General features: G+C 43.2%; 1 protein-coding gene across 3 annotated transcripts; it reads left to right on the forward strand.

Moving 5' to 3' along the window:
* Positions 1 to 147: 147 nt before the first annotated feature.
* Positions 148 to 14,961, forward strand: mthfr (methylenetetrahydrofolate reductase (NAD(P)H)). Of its 3 annotated transcripts, none has more exons than XM_082518489.1 (12): positions 148 to 777; positions 2,011 to 2,269; positions 3,113 to 3,351; positions 5,284 to 5,394; positions 5,468 to 5,661; positions 6,058 to 6,308; positions 11,601 to 11,735; positions 12,697 to 12,877; positions 13,225 to 13,407; positions 13,494 to 13,595; positions 13,680 to 13,799; positions 14,190 to 14,961. In XM_082518489.1, exons 2-12 carry the CDS (start codon positions 2,025 to 2,027, stop codon positions 14,403 to 14,405), a joined length of 1,977 nt encoding a protein of 658 aa, XP_082374615.1. In that variant the 5' UTR covers positions 148 to 777; positions 2,011 to 2,024; the 3' UTR covers positions 14,406 to 14,961. The 3 variants fall into 3 exon arrangements, with proteins under 3 accessions (XP_082374615.1, XP_082374614.1, XP_082374613.1); XM_082518488.1 differs by lacking the exon at positions 148 to 777 and adding an exon at positions 1,168 to 1,871; XM_082518487.1 differs by lacking the exon at positions 148 to 777 and adding an exon at positions 1,216 to 1,566.
* Positions 14,962 to 18,501: the final 3,540 nt, after the last annotated feature.

An 18,501-nucleotide genomic window follows, 5' to 3' on the forward strand; every position in this document is an offset into this window, starting at 1 on the left:
AACAACGCAAGTCTCGCGTGAGGACAATGTTGCGTTTGCTTCCCGTAGAAAATTAGAAAGTGACAGTTCCTCTTAAAGTGCCAACCTCGGATATTTGATGTCTGCTCTGTAACAGACAGTACACAGAACTGGCCATACTGAATATGAACGTTTTGCGACTGTTCGTCTGTGGTAGCCGTGTGATGGATTTGCGACAGACTTCAGAGTCGAACGGCACAGATTTAAACTAAACGCTGCAGCTTCATAGGCTCACTTTAAAAGTGTCTTGGTTGCCTGCTGTGGCTCTCCTGTGACTCTAATCTATAATGGCGTCATCTGCTGTTACTAACACGACAGCGGGAGCCTTTTTAAAAACTCCCGCTCGGGTTTAAGAAGACACGCAGCGTCAGTTTTACGACAGAGAGGCGCAGACACGGATATTATTCGGGAGGAGAATATTACAATGAAACACACCAGGGCGATTTATAAGATTATTAACGGCAGAACCTGAAAAAAAGCACACACACATTTGTTTGTTTGTATGTGTCCAATTAAGCGCCACTTTAGCTGTCGGGTGGCTGCTGCTGCACCGTGGACAGCAGTACCAGCAACAACCAGGCCTGATAGGCTGAGCCCATCAGCCATGGAGAGTGGCCGCAGTCCCAACGGCACTGTGGGGACGTTAACGTGGTAATAAAAGGAGATTCACTGATCCCAGTAAAGGGTCACAGGCCTCCCGTGTTGTATTGAAGCCCAGCAGGAGGAAGTGTGTTTCGGGTTCTTGTGGCGTCTCTGCAGGTATGTACGTCTTTTCTCAGTACACAGCGATTATGAGCTTCTCCCTGTCTGAGCCTACATGCCACAGCTGATGATGTGACAGGACCATAAATAACACGCGCGTTTAAGCACATAGGACAGAGGGCTCGGGATAGGAAAGGATGTTTGGTGTGCTTCCACACAGCCCACGGTCAGGTGTCACACATTCTAGTTTATGCAGTGGGATCATTTGTAATAATGCACCTGTCCTCTGGGTAAATCCTCCACTCCACCCGTGTCTCACTCAGTCCTTAACTGACGAGCTGGCCCTTACTGATTCTTCCTCAGCCTCTTCTCCTTAGCTGCCAGTGGAGACAACGTTAGAGATGCAAGGCTGAGATTGTTTGGACACGTGCAGAGAGGATACGTGACAGCTGCCAGGCAGGAGGGACAGAGGAAGACCTCTGAAAGTTCGGATGTAGTGAAGGAGGGCATGTGGAGAGTTTGTGCGTCAGAGGAGGAGGAGGATGGGATCAATCGAAAGGAGGCAGCAGAATCTGGAAAGATCAACATAAAGCTGATAATTACACGAAAGACCAAATCGTGTAGCAGAATTCTGATTCAGAAGAGCGCTTTGTGTTGCAGACCATTTGGAGAATGAGCACTAAGAACAGAAGGGGGCAGTATTGCAACTGTAAAGGATGCAAACTGTTGGAAAACTCCAAAGAGGAAGCAGTTTAGCGTAAAGTTCGCAGCAGCTGTAGCAGTGCTTATTTTTGTGGCTGTGGACGAATGGGAGCTCAGGGGCATAAAGGCAGCAGGACCGAGGAGGTGGTATAAACTATCTGCACATTGCACCAGTGTAAATCAGTCCAGCACGATGGCGTTAGGCGCACTCGGTTGACTCGATGTGTCGATTCTGCGTTTACGTGTGAATGCAGCCTGAGCACGTGCTGAGCCCGGACAGCTAGCTTAAGCAGCGCGTGCGCGCAAGAGTTATAACGAGCCGCTCGCGTCGCTGTTAAGCAACCGACGTTATCACAGCCGTCGGTCACCATTCAGTCAGACCATAATTAACCCGTGATGTAAAGGGTCAGAGGTAGGAGTGTGTGAGTGCCGTGCTGCCTGCTATAGTGGTAAGTCCGAAACAGCTGTTATATGCGGGATGTGGAAAAGTTTCGTGGAGAACATTTAGCTAAAGTTGTGCTTTAACACGTTTTCTCATGCAGGCAACATTAAATCTGAACACGCCGCCGTATCTGTTCTTCTTCCCAGTGTAAGTTACAGTCATGGTGAACCAGGTTCAGCGAGGGGATGGCACCTGCCAGTGCAAGAGCGACTCCAGCGGGGCCAGCAACAGTGGCGGGGACAGCTCCAAGGAGAGCTCCCGGTGCTCCACGCCGGTGCTGGATGCGTACCGGTCGGACAGATTGCGGGACAAGATGCGCAGAAGGATGGAGTCCGGAGACCGCTGGTTCTCGTTGGAGTTCTTCCCTCCACGCACAGCCAGTGGGGCTGTTAACCTCATATCACGGTATGTGAACTTAAACGGGACGCATCAAGAATGAGACGTCCCTGGGTTAACAGCGACCGCTGGTGGGGCTGTTGGTGGTGCAGATGGGAACTGAAGAGGGACAAGGAAAGGCAGGAGTGTGCTAGTAGGGCTATGTATAGCAACAGGAGAGATGATAGTGTGTGTGTGTAGGGGGGGGATCCAGTAGAAGTGACAGACTCTGGCAGTAACATATCCCAAAAAGTCATGATGGCGGTCAGTCCTGCTTTTATTTATTTATTTATTTTAACTCATGTTTTGGTCCACAGGCAGCATCCACTATCTCAGGATGTTTATTCTAATGCTTATAAAATTGACCGATTTCGCGATTGGGACCTTTTCACGCCTTCTTTAACTTAATCACAAAAATCCTTTTTATGAGCAAAATCAACAGAAGGTTGCAATTTGACAGCTGTTCTGTTATGAAGTATGTGATCTCTCTGATATGTATCCAGGGAACTCTAAGACACAAAACAGTGTTCTTCACTGTCTGGAGCACATCCAGTTCTTGGTAGACTAATAAACCCAACACGCAGACCAACACAGACTAATTAACAATCCACCAAAAAAGTACAAACATTGATATAAATTTTCCACAGCAGACGTCCTCAAATGTGTGACAATAAAAGCTTCATGAAACATAACACTGTACACACTATGATCTTATCTGCAAAACTGAAAACACCTTACTGAGCCCATCTGGGAAAACGTGTCCCGGTTTGGCTCCCAGCCCTCAAGTCCAGATTGTAGTTGTTATGTATGTGTTCATCTTTACTACCTCACTCCCACACCTGGTTTGAGTGTGCCTTTGTGTTTTTTCTACAGGTTTGACCGTATGGGCTCTGGTGGGCCCCTGTTCATCGACATTACCTGGCACCCAGCAGGCGACCCGGGTTCAGACAAGGAAACTTCATCCATGATGATTGCTAGCACAGCTGTCAACTATTGTGGCCTGGAGAGCATCCTCCACCTAACCTGCTGCAATCAAAGCAAAGAGAAAATCACTGGCTACTTGGCAAAAGCAAAGCACCTGGGCCTGAAGAATATCATGGCACTAAGAGGAGGTAATGCTGATGGTAGCCATACCAGCACTCTTCTGTTTAACACTTGCTCTCCGGTTTATCTGTTGGAGAGTAGCTTGGGGTTAGTATGAGCCAGGGATCAAACCATCAACCTTTCAGTCATTAGATGATCCGCTGTACTTCCTGGGCTGCAGCAGCTCAGCAGCCATAAAGGGTTGATGGGGCATTGTCATCCTGTGAATGCAATAACTCGAGAACAAGAGGATGTGGGATTTAGAGAGGCGTACCCACTGAAGGGTAGCACTGGCTGTCGAGTATTTTTATCATGTCTTCACACAGCAGCACGCCAACAACACTCGTACTCGTAAATTAAATGCATTATTAATGGAATCATCCATTTTTCTGTACAGCCTGTGATGTACTAAATCTCTCAGGATGTACCATTTATTTAAAAGGGAAAAAAAGAAAAAAAAACTCCTAATAAACTGCAAATGTAAAACCTGATGGAGACATCCTGCTGCAGCGTTTGTGCTCTGAAATATTCCAGATCATTCAGCTTCTGAGACGAGAATTAGAAACACAATGTCAGACCTACTTTTTCCTTTACTTTGGTCTTACTGCAAGCAAGAAAAATATTTGAAAATCAACAAGCAGCATGATTTCGAATGGCTTAAAAAATGTAGTAAAGACAAATGTCAGGTGACGTGAAGTTGCTCGGTGTAACAGTGGACTGTGTTCTCCACACTGGCGTGGGTTACAGTGGACTCTCCAAACACTGATTCTGTTCATCTGGACGTTTTCAGTGGGAGAAACGTTTCATCACTCATCCAGGTGACTTCTTCAGTCTCAGCTGAAGGTTTCCCCAATCTTATAAACAGTACATTTGCATAATGACTAAAACCAGCCCACTGAAGGAACAATGGGCTGTGAGGTCAGTCCCTTAATCATTATTATGCAAATTCTCATGACCATTGATCAACAGCCACTGATCAGTGGTCATGAGTATGATTCACAGAGTTGGTGAATGGCAGCTATCACAGCATTGTAAGATGGTGACAGATGTACCCTTAGACCCCCTCCTCCATTCAGAGATGGTCTTTCCCTTTTCACGTAAATGGCCTCCTTGACTCCGCCCTCAAACCAGCATTCCTCCCTGTCCAGGATGTGTTCATCCTCATCATTGAAAGAGTGTCCTCTGGCCTGTAGGTGTAAATAGACTGCAGAGTCCTGGCCTGATGGTTGCTGATCAATGCTCATGAGAATTTGCATAATTATGATTAAGGAACTGACCTCCCGGCCCATTGTTCCTTCAGTGGTGCTAGTTTCAGTTCAGGCAAATGATCATTATGTTTATAAGGTTGGAAACCTGCAGTCAGCTGAGACTGAAGAAGTCACCTGGATGAGTGACGACACGTTTCTCCCACTGAAAACGTCCAGATGAACAGAATCAACTTTTGGGATTTCTTTACCTGGATGACTGAACATCCATCAAGACATTACAATGGACTGTTAACACAGCGCCGCATGCACGAGCAGTGCTCTGCAGAGGCGGACAGTTTATGTCCTGTTTGTAATGTTCTGTGACACTTTGTTAAAATCATCGGTCACAACCATAAAAGCACTTAAATGCTGCGTTAGCAGGCATGCTACATGCAGCGAGTGATGTCACACGCTACATCTGAATCAGCTGATGGCTGAATGTCAACAATCTGATCGCTGACGGACGAGTTTTTCTTTGGCAATTAAAATCGATGCATTCCCACTGCTAATGCTTCCCAATCTGTGGAGACGTTCCTTCACCGTAACACGTCCTCGATTCAGCTGCACTTTCCCCGATTCATACAAACTAATGGATCTCCCTCTTTGTTTTAATCGGCGCTCAAAGCTCATCTAGTTTGTTGTACAAGGATGCGACCTGTCTCATCCAGCTGTGCATGTTTTTAAACCTTAGGCATGTGCCAAATATCTTCACAGACCCAATAGGAGAAGATTGGGAGAAAGAGGAGGATGGTTTCAACTATGCCATCGACCTTGTCAAACATATCCGCTCAGAGTTTGATGACTACTTTGACATCTGCGTCGCTGGTATGTTCTCACCGTCGAGGTCAGCAGGATGCAGTTTGAGTGGATTGTCGCTAATTTAAATGTGTGTGTCCAGGCTACCCCACAGGCCACCCTGAAGCAGAGAGCTATGAAGCTGATCTCAGGCACCTGAAGGAGAAAGTGGATGCTGGAGCAGACTTTGTCATCACCCAGCTGTTCTTCAGGCCCGACACTTTCCTCAAGTTCCTGGATGATTGCAGAGCCATTGGCATCACATGTCCCATCTTACCAGGAATCTTCCCCATTCAGGTAACTAAGTTCTTCTAGGAACAGGAATCCTCTTACCTTTATCTTCAAAGCAATTTTCTCCTCTTTGAAGTGATAGTGTTGTGTTCTGTTACTCTTTACACTCCCTGTGATTGTGCTTTCCTCTTTCGTCATCTGAACCATGGAGCAGTCAAAGGGGTAGCTGGTTGCAGTGATACTAAAGAGTGTTAAATGTACTCGTCATGGTCCAGATTTCCCTTTTGCCTTCCACACAGGGAAAGACGACTCGATGGAGCTAATGTTTCAGACAGACATTGTAGCATTAGCAGTCTCACAGTGACAGCAGTGCTGACCACACGTAAAGCTGCTGGATAACAGTACGTTCTGTTAGAGCTGCACAGGAGTGGATCTCAACTTTCGTGTGTTCATGTTGTTCAGGGTTACCAGTCTCTGCGTCAGCTTGTCAAGCTCTCCAAGCTTGAGGTCCCAGAGGAGATCACCCAAGTCATCGAGCCTATCAAAGACAACGATGCTGCTATCCGTAATTATGGGATACAGCAAGCAGTGGAGATGTGCCGTGTGCTGCTGGATAGTGGCAAGGTGCCAGGTGTCCACTTTTACACGCTGAACCGTGAAGTTGCGACCATGGAGGTGCTTCGACAGCTGGGCCTGTGGATAGAAGACCCCAGGTCAGTCAATCAAACACCAGTGCTTTGAGCAAAAGTGAGATTCAGTCGAGTTTAATAAGAAAATGTAGTTTCGTCAACCATCTCCACACAATATTAACTCCGATTCTAAGTTAGAAATATGAACATGCTGCCAAAAACCACAGAAAAAATAAATGAAAACATATACAAGGTTGGAGCCGCATGTAGATGGAGCTGGGGCATTGCTTCAGGAATGGAACTAATAAACTGTGCGGGCCATCCAGTGTCGTACTTTGCCTTGAGTGTATCATTACACTGCAGCTCCATCTGAATCTGCACAGGTGCAGTTTCCACGTAAATGAGTTGCGAAGCAGCTCAAAATTCTCTTTTTGTGCTTCAAAGTCACCAAAGCGCCGGGCGTGCGCAGTGCGCTCAGTTTATCAGCAAAGTCCGCTGACTTGGTTCAACATTACTTGGCAACAGGGAAAGTGGGGCAGGTTGCACTGGTGCATTTGTGACAGCTTCACTTGAAATGCCTTCACCACATCATACATGTCCATGAACTGACAGATTTCCTTGCTGAGCTCAAAAACTCTATTGAGAACTTTTCCCCAACTCAGCCAACGGACCTCTGTATGATGAGGAATGTCAGCAAACTCTGAATCTATTTCCCACATAAAAGACTGAAATTGACGGTGATTTAAACTTTTAGCTCAGATAAAATTTACGGTTTGCGTTACGGTGATCATTACATGCTCCATTTTTAGGACTTTACCACACAGCCTTTCCTGGTGTGTGATGCAGTATGCTGTTAACTCGCCGATACAGTTCTCCTGCATCTTTACTCGCATCCTGACGACAACACCGGCGCTCGATCTGTTGTTTGTCCCGGGGCAGTTTCATGTCGGTTAGAGCAGGGCGATATGGCCAAAAATATTTATCACGATATATATTTGAAAATTTGCGATAACGATATAACTGACGATATAATTGATGCGTGACAAAATACAACTCCACAACATTACTAGCGCAAAAAGACAACCTTCCATTTATTTTCACTTAAACAAGAAGCTGGTTTTTATGTACATTAAAGCTTTATAAAAATGTAACAGTGCAAATGCAAATTCCTTGCTGAAAGTTTAACCAAAAGGCATTTCCAGTAGAAATGGGCTGACATATCCTGAGCACAACCATGTATAATATCCACTGAAGTTAAAAAGAGGTGCTTTGCAACATTAAACTGCAGCGTGCAGTACGTATTTTTCGGACCATAAGGTGCACGGGATTATAAGGCACATTAAGCGAAACAAAGCAGTCAGATAAATCAAACTTTATTAAACTCATTCTTCTTGCTTCCTCCACTTCTGTACCATTGATTCATTAATGTTGAATTCTCTGGCAGCGGCTCTATTCCCATGTTGTTGCAGTATATTAATGACTAACCTCGTATTGTGGATGGATTATCTCAGTTGTTCTCCTGACTGAAGTTTGGTCCGTTTACAGCATCCTGCCATGCGATTGCATTTGTCTCTAACCATGAAGAACCTTCACGTTAACTTTTATAAGTGGAAAAGTGTTAGTGTTCGTCCTCCAGCTTCACTGTTTATGTTATGCTAACATAGCTGTGTCGCTAGCGATCACGTAGCACATCATTATATACCAGCTAGCCCAACTTCAGTAACCCTACAAACGTCACTGCTGTTTAGTTTCCTGTCTTCATTTATGTTGGAAGTGATAGCAGAGCTGTACGTTTGATTTTTTTCAGAAATCTCTCAGTCAGAACATGCAATATCATGCTTAGGTAACTAGCGAGCTAACTTCCGCTAGCTTCCTGCTAGCTTCTAACTCCGTTAAATGTAATACATTTTGTTTTCATGGATGCCTGGAAGTTAAACTTCATAGTTACACCTGGTAAAGCAGCAATGCTGATCGTTTTATTAAAGATGAAAGAATTTAGACAGTTTTTAACTCTTAGTGATGCTGCAGTGTTCGTTTGACCTGAAAAAGATCGAGTTTAGGACCCAGATTACTCCCAGATTTAAGGGCATCTTAGTCCGACGGCCGCTTGCATGTTCTGCAAAAAAATGTGCTTTGTGGACAAACACCAAACCAGTTCCACATCACTGAAGTTGCACCATTTTTACAAACCAATTCTGGTTCATCTGTTTCACTCAACAATCGGCCATGTGCGTATGAAAACAAAGGCACTGCGCATGCGCGTTTTACTCATATTCTATCGCGATATTTCATTTTCCTATCGTTGCCTAACATTATACCGGTATTACCGTGAACGGTATAATATGGCCCAGCCCTAATGTCGGTTACACTTTGACATACGTTTCTGCTCAGGCTCACATTTGCCAAAATCTGCGTTTTGTCTGGACACATGACGTCGCACAGCTTCATCATGCAGCTCTTCAGAGTCATAAATGGCCGGGCTGATTTGGCTATCTCCTCTGCTACAATAAAACTTGCTTTCACAACAGCTTCACTTTGTGATTTTTCTCTGGTGAAATGTTAGATTCTTCTTTAGCTCTTCTACCTTCTGTAGTTTCTGCATTTAGGTTTTTCAGCTAATCCTGATGTTTTTTGTCATAGTGCCGTCTTAAATTAAATTCTTTAATTACAGCATATTAGCTCCACTAATAAGACACACGGGGTTACCAGCAATGTCTGTAAACATATATTCAGCCTCCCACCGGTGCTGAAAGGCTCTGCTTTCAGAATCGACTTTTCGCTTCGCCATTGTGAGTGGCTAGCTTTGTAATAACAGAAGTTTGACTTGATTGACGCAGGAATGTTCCCAGTTAGCCTAGCCTTCGGCAAGGCGGCTGCAGCGCTGCATTATGGGATCTGTAGTTTCTGTGTTATTAGCACCTCATATCACCATGCATAACACTAATAATAAATCTGTATAAAATGATTTCGGCCTGGAGTTTGACACGTGCTTGTAAGGAGTCTGGAATGATGCTGCATTTACTACTTTAAAGACTGGAAATCAAACCCTGACCATGTGGGTATAATGAGAGGATATGGCGATAGACTCCCCAAAGCACATTACTATCTTGCCTTTTCGACTCGCAGCCATACTTCACCTCTGTCAGACAGATCCTCGTCTATGCGATATGACACGTTTGGGCCTGTAATATAATAAATAAATAATAATAATATACTAAAATTAATTTTGTCCTGAGAGTTTCCCAAATCGAGTTGGTGTGTTGAGAATTGCCGAGACGGGGTTTGCACCGTGTAAGATGATGTCATCTGTTTAAAGTGATGATTTATGTGAGAGGCCTCCAGTCACGTAAAATGATGATTATGGCATGCTGGGTTCCTCAGTGTTCACCAATTCAGTTTTATTTATATAGCACCAAATCACAGCAACAGTCGCCTCAAGGCGCTTTATATTGTAAGGTAGACCCTACAATAATACAACAGAGAAAACCCAACAATCATATGACCCCCTATGAGCAAGCACTTTGGCGACAGTGGGACGGAAAAACTCCCTTTTAACAAGAAGAAACCTCTGGCAGAACCAGGCTCAGGGAGGGGCGGCCATCTGCTGTGATTGGTTGGGGTGAGAGAAGGAAGACAGGATAAAGACATGCTGTGGAAGACAGACGGGGATTAATAACAGATATGATTCAGTGCAGAGAGGTCTATTAACACATAGTGAGTGAGAAAGGTGACTGGAAAGGAAACACTCAATGCATCATGGAAATCCCCGGCAGCCTACGTCTATTGCAGCATAACTAAGGGCTGGGCCAGGTGACCCTGAATCCTCCCTATCTATATGCTTTAGCAAAAAGGCAAGTTTTAAGCCTAATCTTGAAAGTAGAGATAGTGTCTGTCTCCTGAATCCAAACTGGAAGCTGGTTCCACAGAAGAGGGGCCTGAAAACTGAAGGCTCTCCCTCCCATTCTACTTTTAAATACTCTAGGAACAACAAGTAGTTCTGCAGAGCGAGAGCGAAGTGCTCTAATAGGGTGATATGGTACTACAAGGTCATTAAGATAAGATGGGGCCTGATTATTTAAGACCTTGTATGTGAGGAGCAAGATTTTGAATTCAATTCTGGATTTAACAGGAAGCCAATGAAGGGAAGCCAATACAGGAGAAATATGCTCTCTTTCTAGTCCCTGTCAGGACTCTTGCTGCAGCATTTTGGATTAGCTGAAGGCTTTCAGGGAGTTTTTAGGACTTCCTGATAATAATGAATTACAGTAGTCCAGCCTGGAAGTAATAAATGCATGAACTAGTTTTTCAGCGTCACTCTGAGACAGGATATTTCTAATTTTAGAGATGTTGCGCAAATGGAAGAACGCAGTCTTACATATTTGTTTAATATGTGCATTGAAGGACATATCCTGGTCAAAAATGACTCCAAGGTTCCTCACAGTGTTACTGGAGGCCAAGGTAATGCCATCCAGAGTAAGAATCTGGTTAGATACCATATTTCTAAGATTTTCAGGGCCGAGTACAATAACCTCAGTTTTATCTGAATTAAGAAGCAGAAAGTTAGCAGCCATCCAGGTCTTTATGTCTTTAAGACATTCCTGCAGTTTAACTAATTGGTGTGTGTCATCTGGCTTCATGGACAGATAGAGCTGGGTGTCATCAGCATAGCAGTGAAAATGTATGCTATGTCTTCTGATAGTACTGCCTAAGGGAAGCATGTATATAAACAGAATTGGTCCTAGCACTGAACCCTGTGGAACACCATAATTAACCTCAGTGTGTGAAGAGGACTCTCCATTTACATGAACAAATCTGAGTCTATTAGATAGATATGATACAAACCACTGCAGCGCAGTACCTGTAATACCTACCAGCATGTTCTAATCGCTCTAATAGGATATTATACCAGTCATCTTGGGTGGAATTTGATTCCACAGTGAGATTTGCTCAAGTTGCAGATCTGCCGATGGTTGTATTAACTGTTCAGGAGCTCACTGATGCCTTTTTCAAAGTCTGGGAGGAGATTCCCATAAACATTACTGCCTCACACCAACTTTCGTGACACATGTTGACATGCTAACACTGTGTTGAATCAAACTGTAAGTTCTAACTCCAATTTAGGTGTAATTTTGAATCTGCTTAAAAGGTTGATTATTACATCTCCACTGACAATTTTATTATCATTACATTACAGCGTTACATGAGTAAAGTATTTCAGCTTGAATGCTTCGTTCATCAAGAACTCATGTGTGATCAAAGTAGTGACCAAAGTATTTGCTTCATTTCACTGAGCAGTGTCTTTTGTAGAGCAGGCCTTTATTTCTTTTCCTGCCCTGAGAGAGTGCTGTAGAGGCTGACAGTGTCTTTCTGTGCCAGGCGGCCTCTGCCCTGGGCAGTGAGCGCCCATCCCAAACGGAAGGTAGAAGATGTTCGACCCATCTTCTGGGCTTCCAGGCCCAAGAGCTACATCTACAGAACCCAGGACTGGGACGACTTCCCCAATGGCAGATGGTAGGGTTCATTTATCACGATGTCCTCATTGTTGCATTTCAGACATTAAATGAGGGCTGTTCTTGTTGAATGCCTCAATTTATGCAAATTATTGCATAAGTGTATGTAAGAACTTGCATACGAGTTGTGAGTCGTGCTGTTGTCCACAGGGATCATCCTTCATCTCCAGCCTTTGACTCTGTTAAGTGCATACTGGAGTTACATTAACAGCTGTTCTATGTGATAAGTTTTCTAATGTGTGTTCTTGTAGCTGCAGTTTTTCTTTTTCGGTATTAAACCGGCAAACACACTGATGTCCTCATGACCATTGTATTCACTGTGTGTTAACAAGAAAACTGCCATCACTCTGAGCTGAGTGGACCCTGGCAGACTGGCAGACGTGGGAAGTATGATGCAGGTTTTAGGCTCGCTGTTGCTCAAAAGCTCACCATCAGAAGACCCTGTTGCTTGCTTGTTTATGCATTTCTCCTTTAACCTCCTAAGACACAAACGCTTTCATAGCATGCATTTTTAATTTATCTTTGATATTTGGGCTGATTGGGACCTGATGAATGTAAAAACAAAGAGTTAACTTTTTTTAAACCTGATTTTGTTTCTAAGAAATGAGATCCACATATGAGGATACTTGTTTAAAATTTCAATAGAACAGAGGCAGTATAATGTCCTCGTAAGTGGATATCAGGCCCTTGTAGAGCAAAATTTAGTATTTTGGTCTAGACAACCAAAAATGTGATTCCTACATATGTGGACGCCAGGTCCTAGGAGGTTAAATATGTGACTCATTCTTCAGATGGACTGGTTGTTTCCTACTCTGCTCGAGCGCTCACATTGACACTATGAAATGTGCACACGCGTTAAATTGTATTATTATTGTTTCTTGTTTTTTTTTAATCTAATCACTTTCTGGAACCTCGTTCAGCTTTTATTGAACTTTAGCTCAGAGTCTTGTTTTCGTCCTCAGGGGAAATTCCTCGTCTCCAGCTTTTGGGGAGTTGAATGACTATTACCTGTTCTACCTGAAGAGCAAATCATCTAAAGATGCACTGCTGCAAATGTGGGGTGAAGAGCTACAAAATGAGGAGAGCGTCTTCGAAGTCTTTACCTGCTACATTACAGCTCAGCCAAATCGCTGCGGACACAAGGTATCCAGGATGAACCACGGAGCTCGGTCACTCGTAGCTTTCCCAGCCTGTGGCACCACAGATTTCCTATATCTGTCCTTGGTTTAAGTATACAAAGCTGTTGTCTACTGTATGTTCCAGCTAAATTAGATAAGTCAAGTGTGAAAACTAACCTTGTGGTTGGCTGGTGTGCCATTGTTACTCTGTTTAAATGAATCCTGTCCTGAGTGCACTGGAAACACTGACACTCACTCTGAGAACAGGTTTTTGTTTTTAACCATACCCCACGTAGCCACTCGTTCTTCCACAGCAAGTCTTCTGTATATAGCAGCAGTAACAGCAGGCTAAGGCTTTCTCTTCTGCTGTAGGTGATGTGTTTGCCTTGGAATGACGAGCCTCTGGCCCCAGAGACCAACCTTCTGAAGGATGAACTGGAGAAAGTGAACAGGCGAGGAGTCCTCACCATCAATTCTCAGCCCAACATCAATGGCAAACCCTCCACAGACCCCATTGTGGGCTGGGGACCTCCAGGGGGCTATGTCTTCCAGAAGGTACAAACACTAACAGTATTTTCAGTACCTTCAGATGGGATACTCAGAGTCTGCTATTGTTAATATGGATGTTATTCAACCGACAGGCCTATCTGGAGTTTTTCACCTCCAGTGAAAATGTGACCGCTCTTCTTAAAGTACTGAAGAAGTACGAGCCCCGTGTGAATTATCACATTGTTAATGTGAATGTAAGTTTGTTCACAAAGCATCAGTCACTCCATGGTTGTGTGTGTGTGTGTAAACATTGGTCATGGTGAACATTTTGCATGCAGGGCCGTAACCTGACCAACGCCCCTGAAATGCAACCAAATGCTGTGACTTGGGGGATCTTCGCCGGAAGGGAGATTGTTCAGCCGACTGTAGTGGACCCAGTTAGTTTCATGTACTGGAAGGTGAGACACTGTCTTCTTTCTGTCCACAGTTTGGGGAATGTTAAACCTTGTGTCGTGTTTTTAAATGACTGAAATATTTAAGGTTTAAAGGGGTAATAATAAAGTATGACTGCGTTTAATGGTAGAGTAGGAGGCGGAGCTCTGGAACCAGCTCCAAGCGGTCGCAGCAGATGGCCCCGCCCCTCCTTGCTGCTGGTACTGCTGGAGGTTTCTTCCTGTTAAAAGGGAGTTTTTCCTTCCCACTGTCACTAGCTGCTCGCTCATACGGGCTTATCTGATTGTTTGTTTTCTCTGTATTTTTGTATAATCTTTAACTTTAAAGACAGAGTGCAGTGTGATGTAAAAGCTCTGGCATGTTGTGTTGACCCAGATGTTCTCATATCTTCTCAGGATGAGGCGTTTGCCTTGTGGATTGAGCAGTGGGGCAAACTCTATGAAGACGAGTCTCCTTCTCGGATGATAATTAAATATATCCATGACAATTACTTCCTCGTCAATTTGGTGGACAATGACTTCCCTCTGGAGAACTGCCTGTGGCAAGTCATCGATGACATGTTTGAGCTGCTCGACGCTCCTCCAGAGCTTCACAGTGAAGAAACTGTCTGAATAAAGTCTTTTTTTTTTTTTTTTTAAGAAAAAAAAAGAAAACACTAAGAACAGTTGAGTTTTTTTTTTTTTTAAAAAATGCCATTAACGTTACAGAGTATGAATATCAAACTGTAAAGATGTTTTTATTGATTTTTCAAACCTTTGAGTGAATAGGAAACAATGATCAATGAAATTGTGCGGTCATGTTGGCTCCTGATGAGTAATGTCACTGTCAGGCAGATTAACCTGTTTTGTTTTTACGTATGTGGAGCTGATCATTTGTTCAAAGGGAAACTTGTGCTAAACAACTAAACCTCCAAACGATGACCTCAGAACATGAATTGTGAACATTTCACTTTTACTCTTACAAAGAGTTCAGATGGCCTACATGTAAGAATGAGCATTAATGTGTTATTATAGGTGAGAACCTAGTGTAGTGATCAAATATATGTAAGATGTGTGCAAATCTTACACCTTATGATGAACTTGATGTCATGACAAGAGTCACACTTAAAGCACCTGCTGCCTTATGTACATGATTAATAATACTTATTAAATACTTTTCCTTCACTTACGTAACTTGTCCAGTAACTGTGTGGGTGGGAGGTATGGAGCTGGGCATCGACGCTGGTCTGTAGTGACAAGTGGCTTTATTAGGTGCTAGTGCTAACGTCAAGTTCAAAGTCCAGGTCATACAGTACATGACACTCCAGCAGCCAAGTGGCATGTGGGGATTTTCCACATATTGAGTAATTCAACGTGTAAATGTACATGTCACAGCTTATTGACCAGATCACCTACATCATGTTGAGCCAAGCAGAAGACACGTTTAAAGTATAGTTTGTATTTCTGCAAAAAATATTAGTAATGGAAGAAGCAATTAAAGTTTAAAATTTCTATCATTTTGCAAAATGTATTTTCCAGTGAGTTGTTTTTTTTTTTTTATTTAAAAGTCCAGTTTAAGTTAGTTTTCTGGGTTCTTGTATCTGTATAAGCTTTTATGACATGTTAGAATGGGTGTCAGAATAATCAGCACTAGCTTGCAGTGTAGTTTCTAAATCTACGTTCCATTTTTAGTGATTACTCAAAATCTATTGCAAATATAAATGTTGACTGGTCAGTAACATACAGGCAGTGGCGGTCCTAGCCTGTTTGGCGCCCCGGGCGAACACTCCCTCTGCCCCCCCCCCCCCCCCCCCCCCCCCCCACACACACACACACACACACACACACACAACTTATTAAGGATTGTACATTAACATAAAACTGTTGTCGGAACCATACTGTATTTCACCAGAGAAACATACACATATGAAGAGAGACAGATATGCATGGTATGCAAACGGCTACCAAAAAGCCATCATAATTCGTCATACAATGAGAACAGGACAAATCAACAATTAACAATGACTAATTAATATTAAAATCTGTAACATAAGGTATTTTTTTGGAGTTTATTCTGTAACTGTTGCTATTTTTACCAATTCTTCTTGGTGCAACTGTAACCCACATAATTTCCTTAGGGATTAATAAAGTATTCTGACTGATTGTTTCAGGATGAGCTGCCATAATCCAATGACACATCTGCTTACCTGTATCTTTTGCTCGTTTCTCCTCCTTTTCTGTTTTTTCTAAACTGAGCACCTGATGGCTTTGAACTTTTCCTGTCCATCTTCCATTGGTTTTAATTTTACACTCCATGAACAGCCATCCCCCAACTCGAGGATCACCACAACATAACCTAACACACCTACACCTTAGTTCACAGATTCACTTTGTCTAAGGTGCATTTCTGGGATTTCACACAACCCAGGATTCAAATCGTGAATACATAATGGGCTTGGATTTACATCATTATGAATGAAATGTGCTCTATTTGAAAGCAGCCCCCCCCCCCCTCCCCTTTCAACGGGTTGTGTGTGAGACCTTAAATCATCAAACTGTAAATTATAAATTTTAAATTGTTATTGATCCCTTTACCCCGAGTCCTAAAGTGTATATTTATTTTCTTACTCTTCTTATATTTATTGTTTTCTTGCTGTAATTGGAGCCTCGTCGTCTTGTCTCTCTATATACTGGACTGTATGTAGCGGAGATGACAATAAAGTTTACTTTGACTTCAGCAGCGAGCAGGCGCACCGAGCAAATTATAAGTCTGTATCATGATGTCTGGTGTTTTCGTGTTTGTTGTTTTGTTTTTATTTTGTTTACTTTGCGAGTTGGTTATTAGACGCTGCTCCAGCCAGTCAGAGAATCCCCCGCCGCCCCGCCCTCTCCTCCCTGTGCCGCAAGCAGCAGGCACCTCGCAAACGGAGGGCGCCCTTACTGCCAGCAAATGGGCAATAGAAAACCGATTGGTGCCTGTACCATTCCCAATATGTGCTGGCTGACGTCGGGGCAGCATGAGTACGAGCATTTTTTTATTTATTTTTTTTGCCGATGCCCGTGATGCCGCCCCCCACCACGATGCCGCTCCGGGCAACCGCCCGTGTCGCCCGTATCAAAAACTGCATACAGGTGACACACACCGAATTCCAAACAGACAAACCAACATCGCCCTTGCATGAGGATGCTGAGCATGATAGAAAAGGACAAAATAATTGGTTTTCGTTTGCCCACTTGCTGAGGAGTTGGGTAAAATGCAGACATGTACAGATACATACCCTGTGGTCATAATGAGAGATGAATGTGAATTGTACAGTCTACCCATTCCGGGTACTCCCAGTATTTCATTAACTGAACCTGTTCAACAAGTATGAGTGTTTCTAATCACCGTGTCCAGGCCCATCAAAAGAACTACAGGTCCCATCAGGTATACTTCTGCTGTGGTTGGCCCCCTGCCCCTAGAAGCTCTAAGGACCAGCAGGGGGAGCCGTGCAGCTCCAGAGAGCTCAGCTCTGCCTTGGAGCAGCATGTGAACCATGTAATTATACACGTAATGTTATATAAATGACAGTGACTTGACTTTGGTTAACACAAAAGGCCTATATTCAGGCATTTTCACAGTTCATGCTTGAGGTCTATTTGTTCACTTATAATAAAATAAACACATTTAAATGGGCCAAATATATTATTTGAATGTCTAAATATATGATATGGGTAAGATAATGTTGCTGAAAAAGATGTTTAATGTGTTTATGTAGATTAGTGGTCTCAGTAAATAGTTTCCTTCCCACACGCATTGATGTTTGCAGTGTTTTCTCTGACAACTGTAAAATACCTCTACAGCATGCTTGACTTTCACACTCAGTGTGTCCAACATGCTAACGTGTGTTAGCATGAGAATAGTGGTGTTTTCACTGTTATGTCTATTTTCTAAATAAAGGGAGCAATGTACTTAACATAGAGGAGAGAAACTGAAACACAAGTTTTGGTCCTGTAACGTTAGTATGGTATATTTAATGATATTATTTAAATATTTGAAAGCAGAACGGGAGGCAGAGTCTTAAGCTTTCAGCCCCCTCTTCTGTGGAACGAGCTTCCAGTTTGGATTCGGGAGACAGACACCCTGTCCCTGAACCCTGGTTCAGCTAAAGGTTTCTTCTAGTTTAAAGGAAGATTTTCTTTCCACTATTGCAAAGGTGCTTGAACAGAGGTGGCCATCTGGCTGTATTAATAAAGGGTCTTTACCTTAGGATACAAAATGGCTTGAGATCACTGTTGCTGTGATTTGGCACTGTATAAATAAGACTGAATTGGAAAATGAGTGATGGAGATCTAGCACTTCTATTTTTTGAATGTTTAATTAAAGTATTAATGTTTGGAATAGTTAGAGCTTTGTCATCATGGAGCTGAACAACATGTGTGTGGTTAGATTTAGGCACCAAAATAATTGGATAGGTTTCCCAGAGATTATAGTTGAGGGTAAAATCCATTTTTCAATATAAACCAAAGGCTAAGAAGACTAACTTCTTTTCAACAAGATTCTTCGTCTATGCTTTTTACTTGAATTGAAGGAAAAACATTTAAAAGCATTGGAGACTCTCCAAAGATATTCTGCAGGCAGAGTGGGAACATCGGGAGCGTACAGGGAGACGAAACACTAACATGCATTTGCAGTGAGGCCACACAATGCAGAAGTCAAGCTTCATGTATGTCACATCACATCCAGTGC

Source organism: Aulonocara stuartgranti (assembly GCF_965226115.1).
Source record: "Aulonocara stuartgranti genome assembly, chromosome: 20".
Taxonomy (NCBI): domain Eukaryota; kingdom Metazoa; phylum Chordata; class Actinopteri; order Cichliformes; family Cichlidae; genus Aulonocara; species Aulonocara stuartgranti.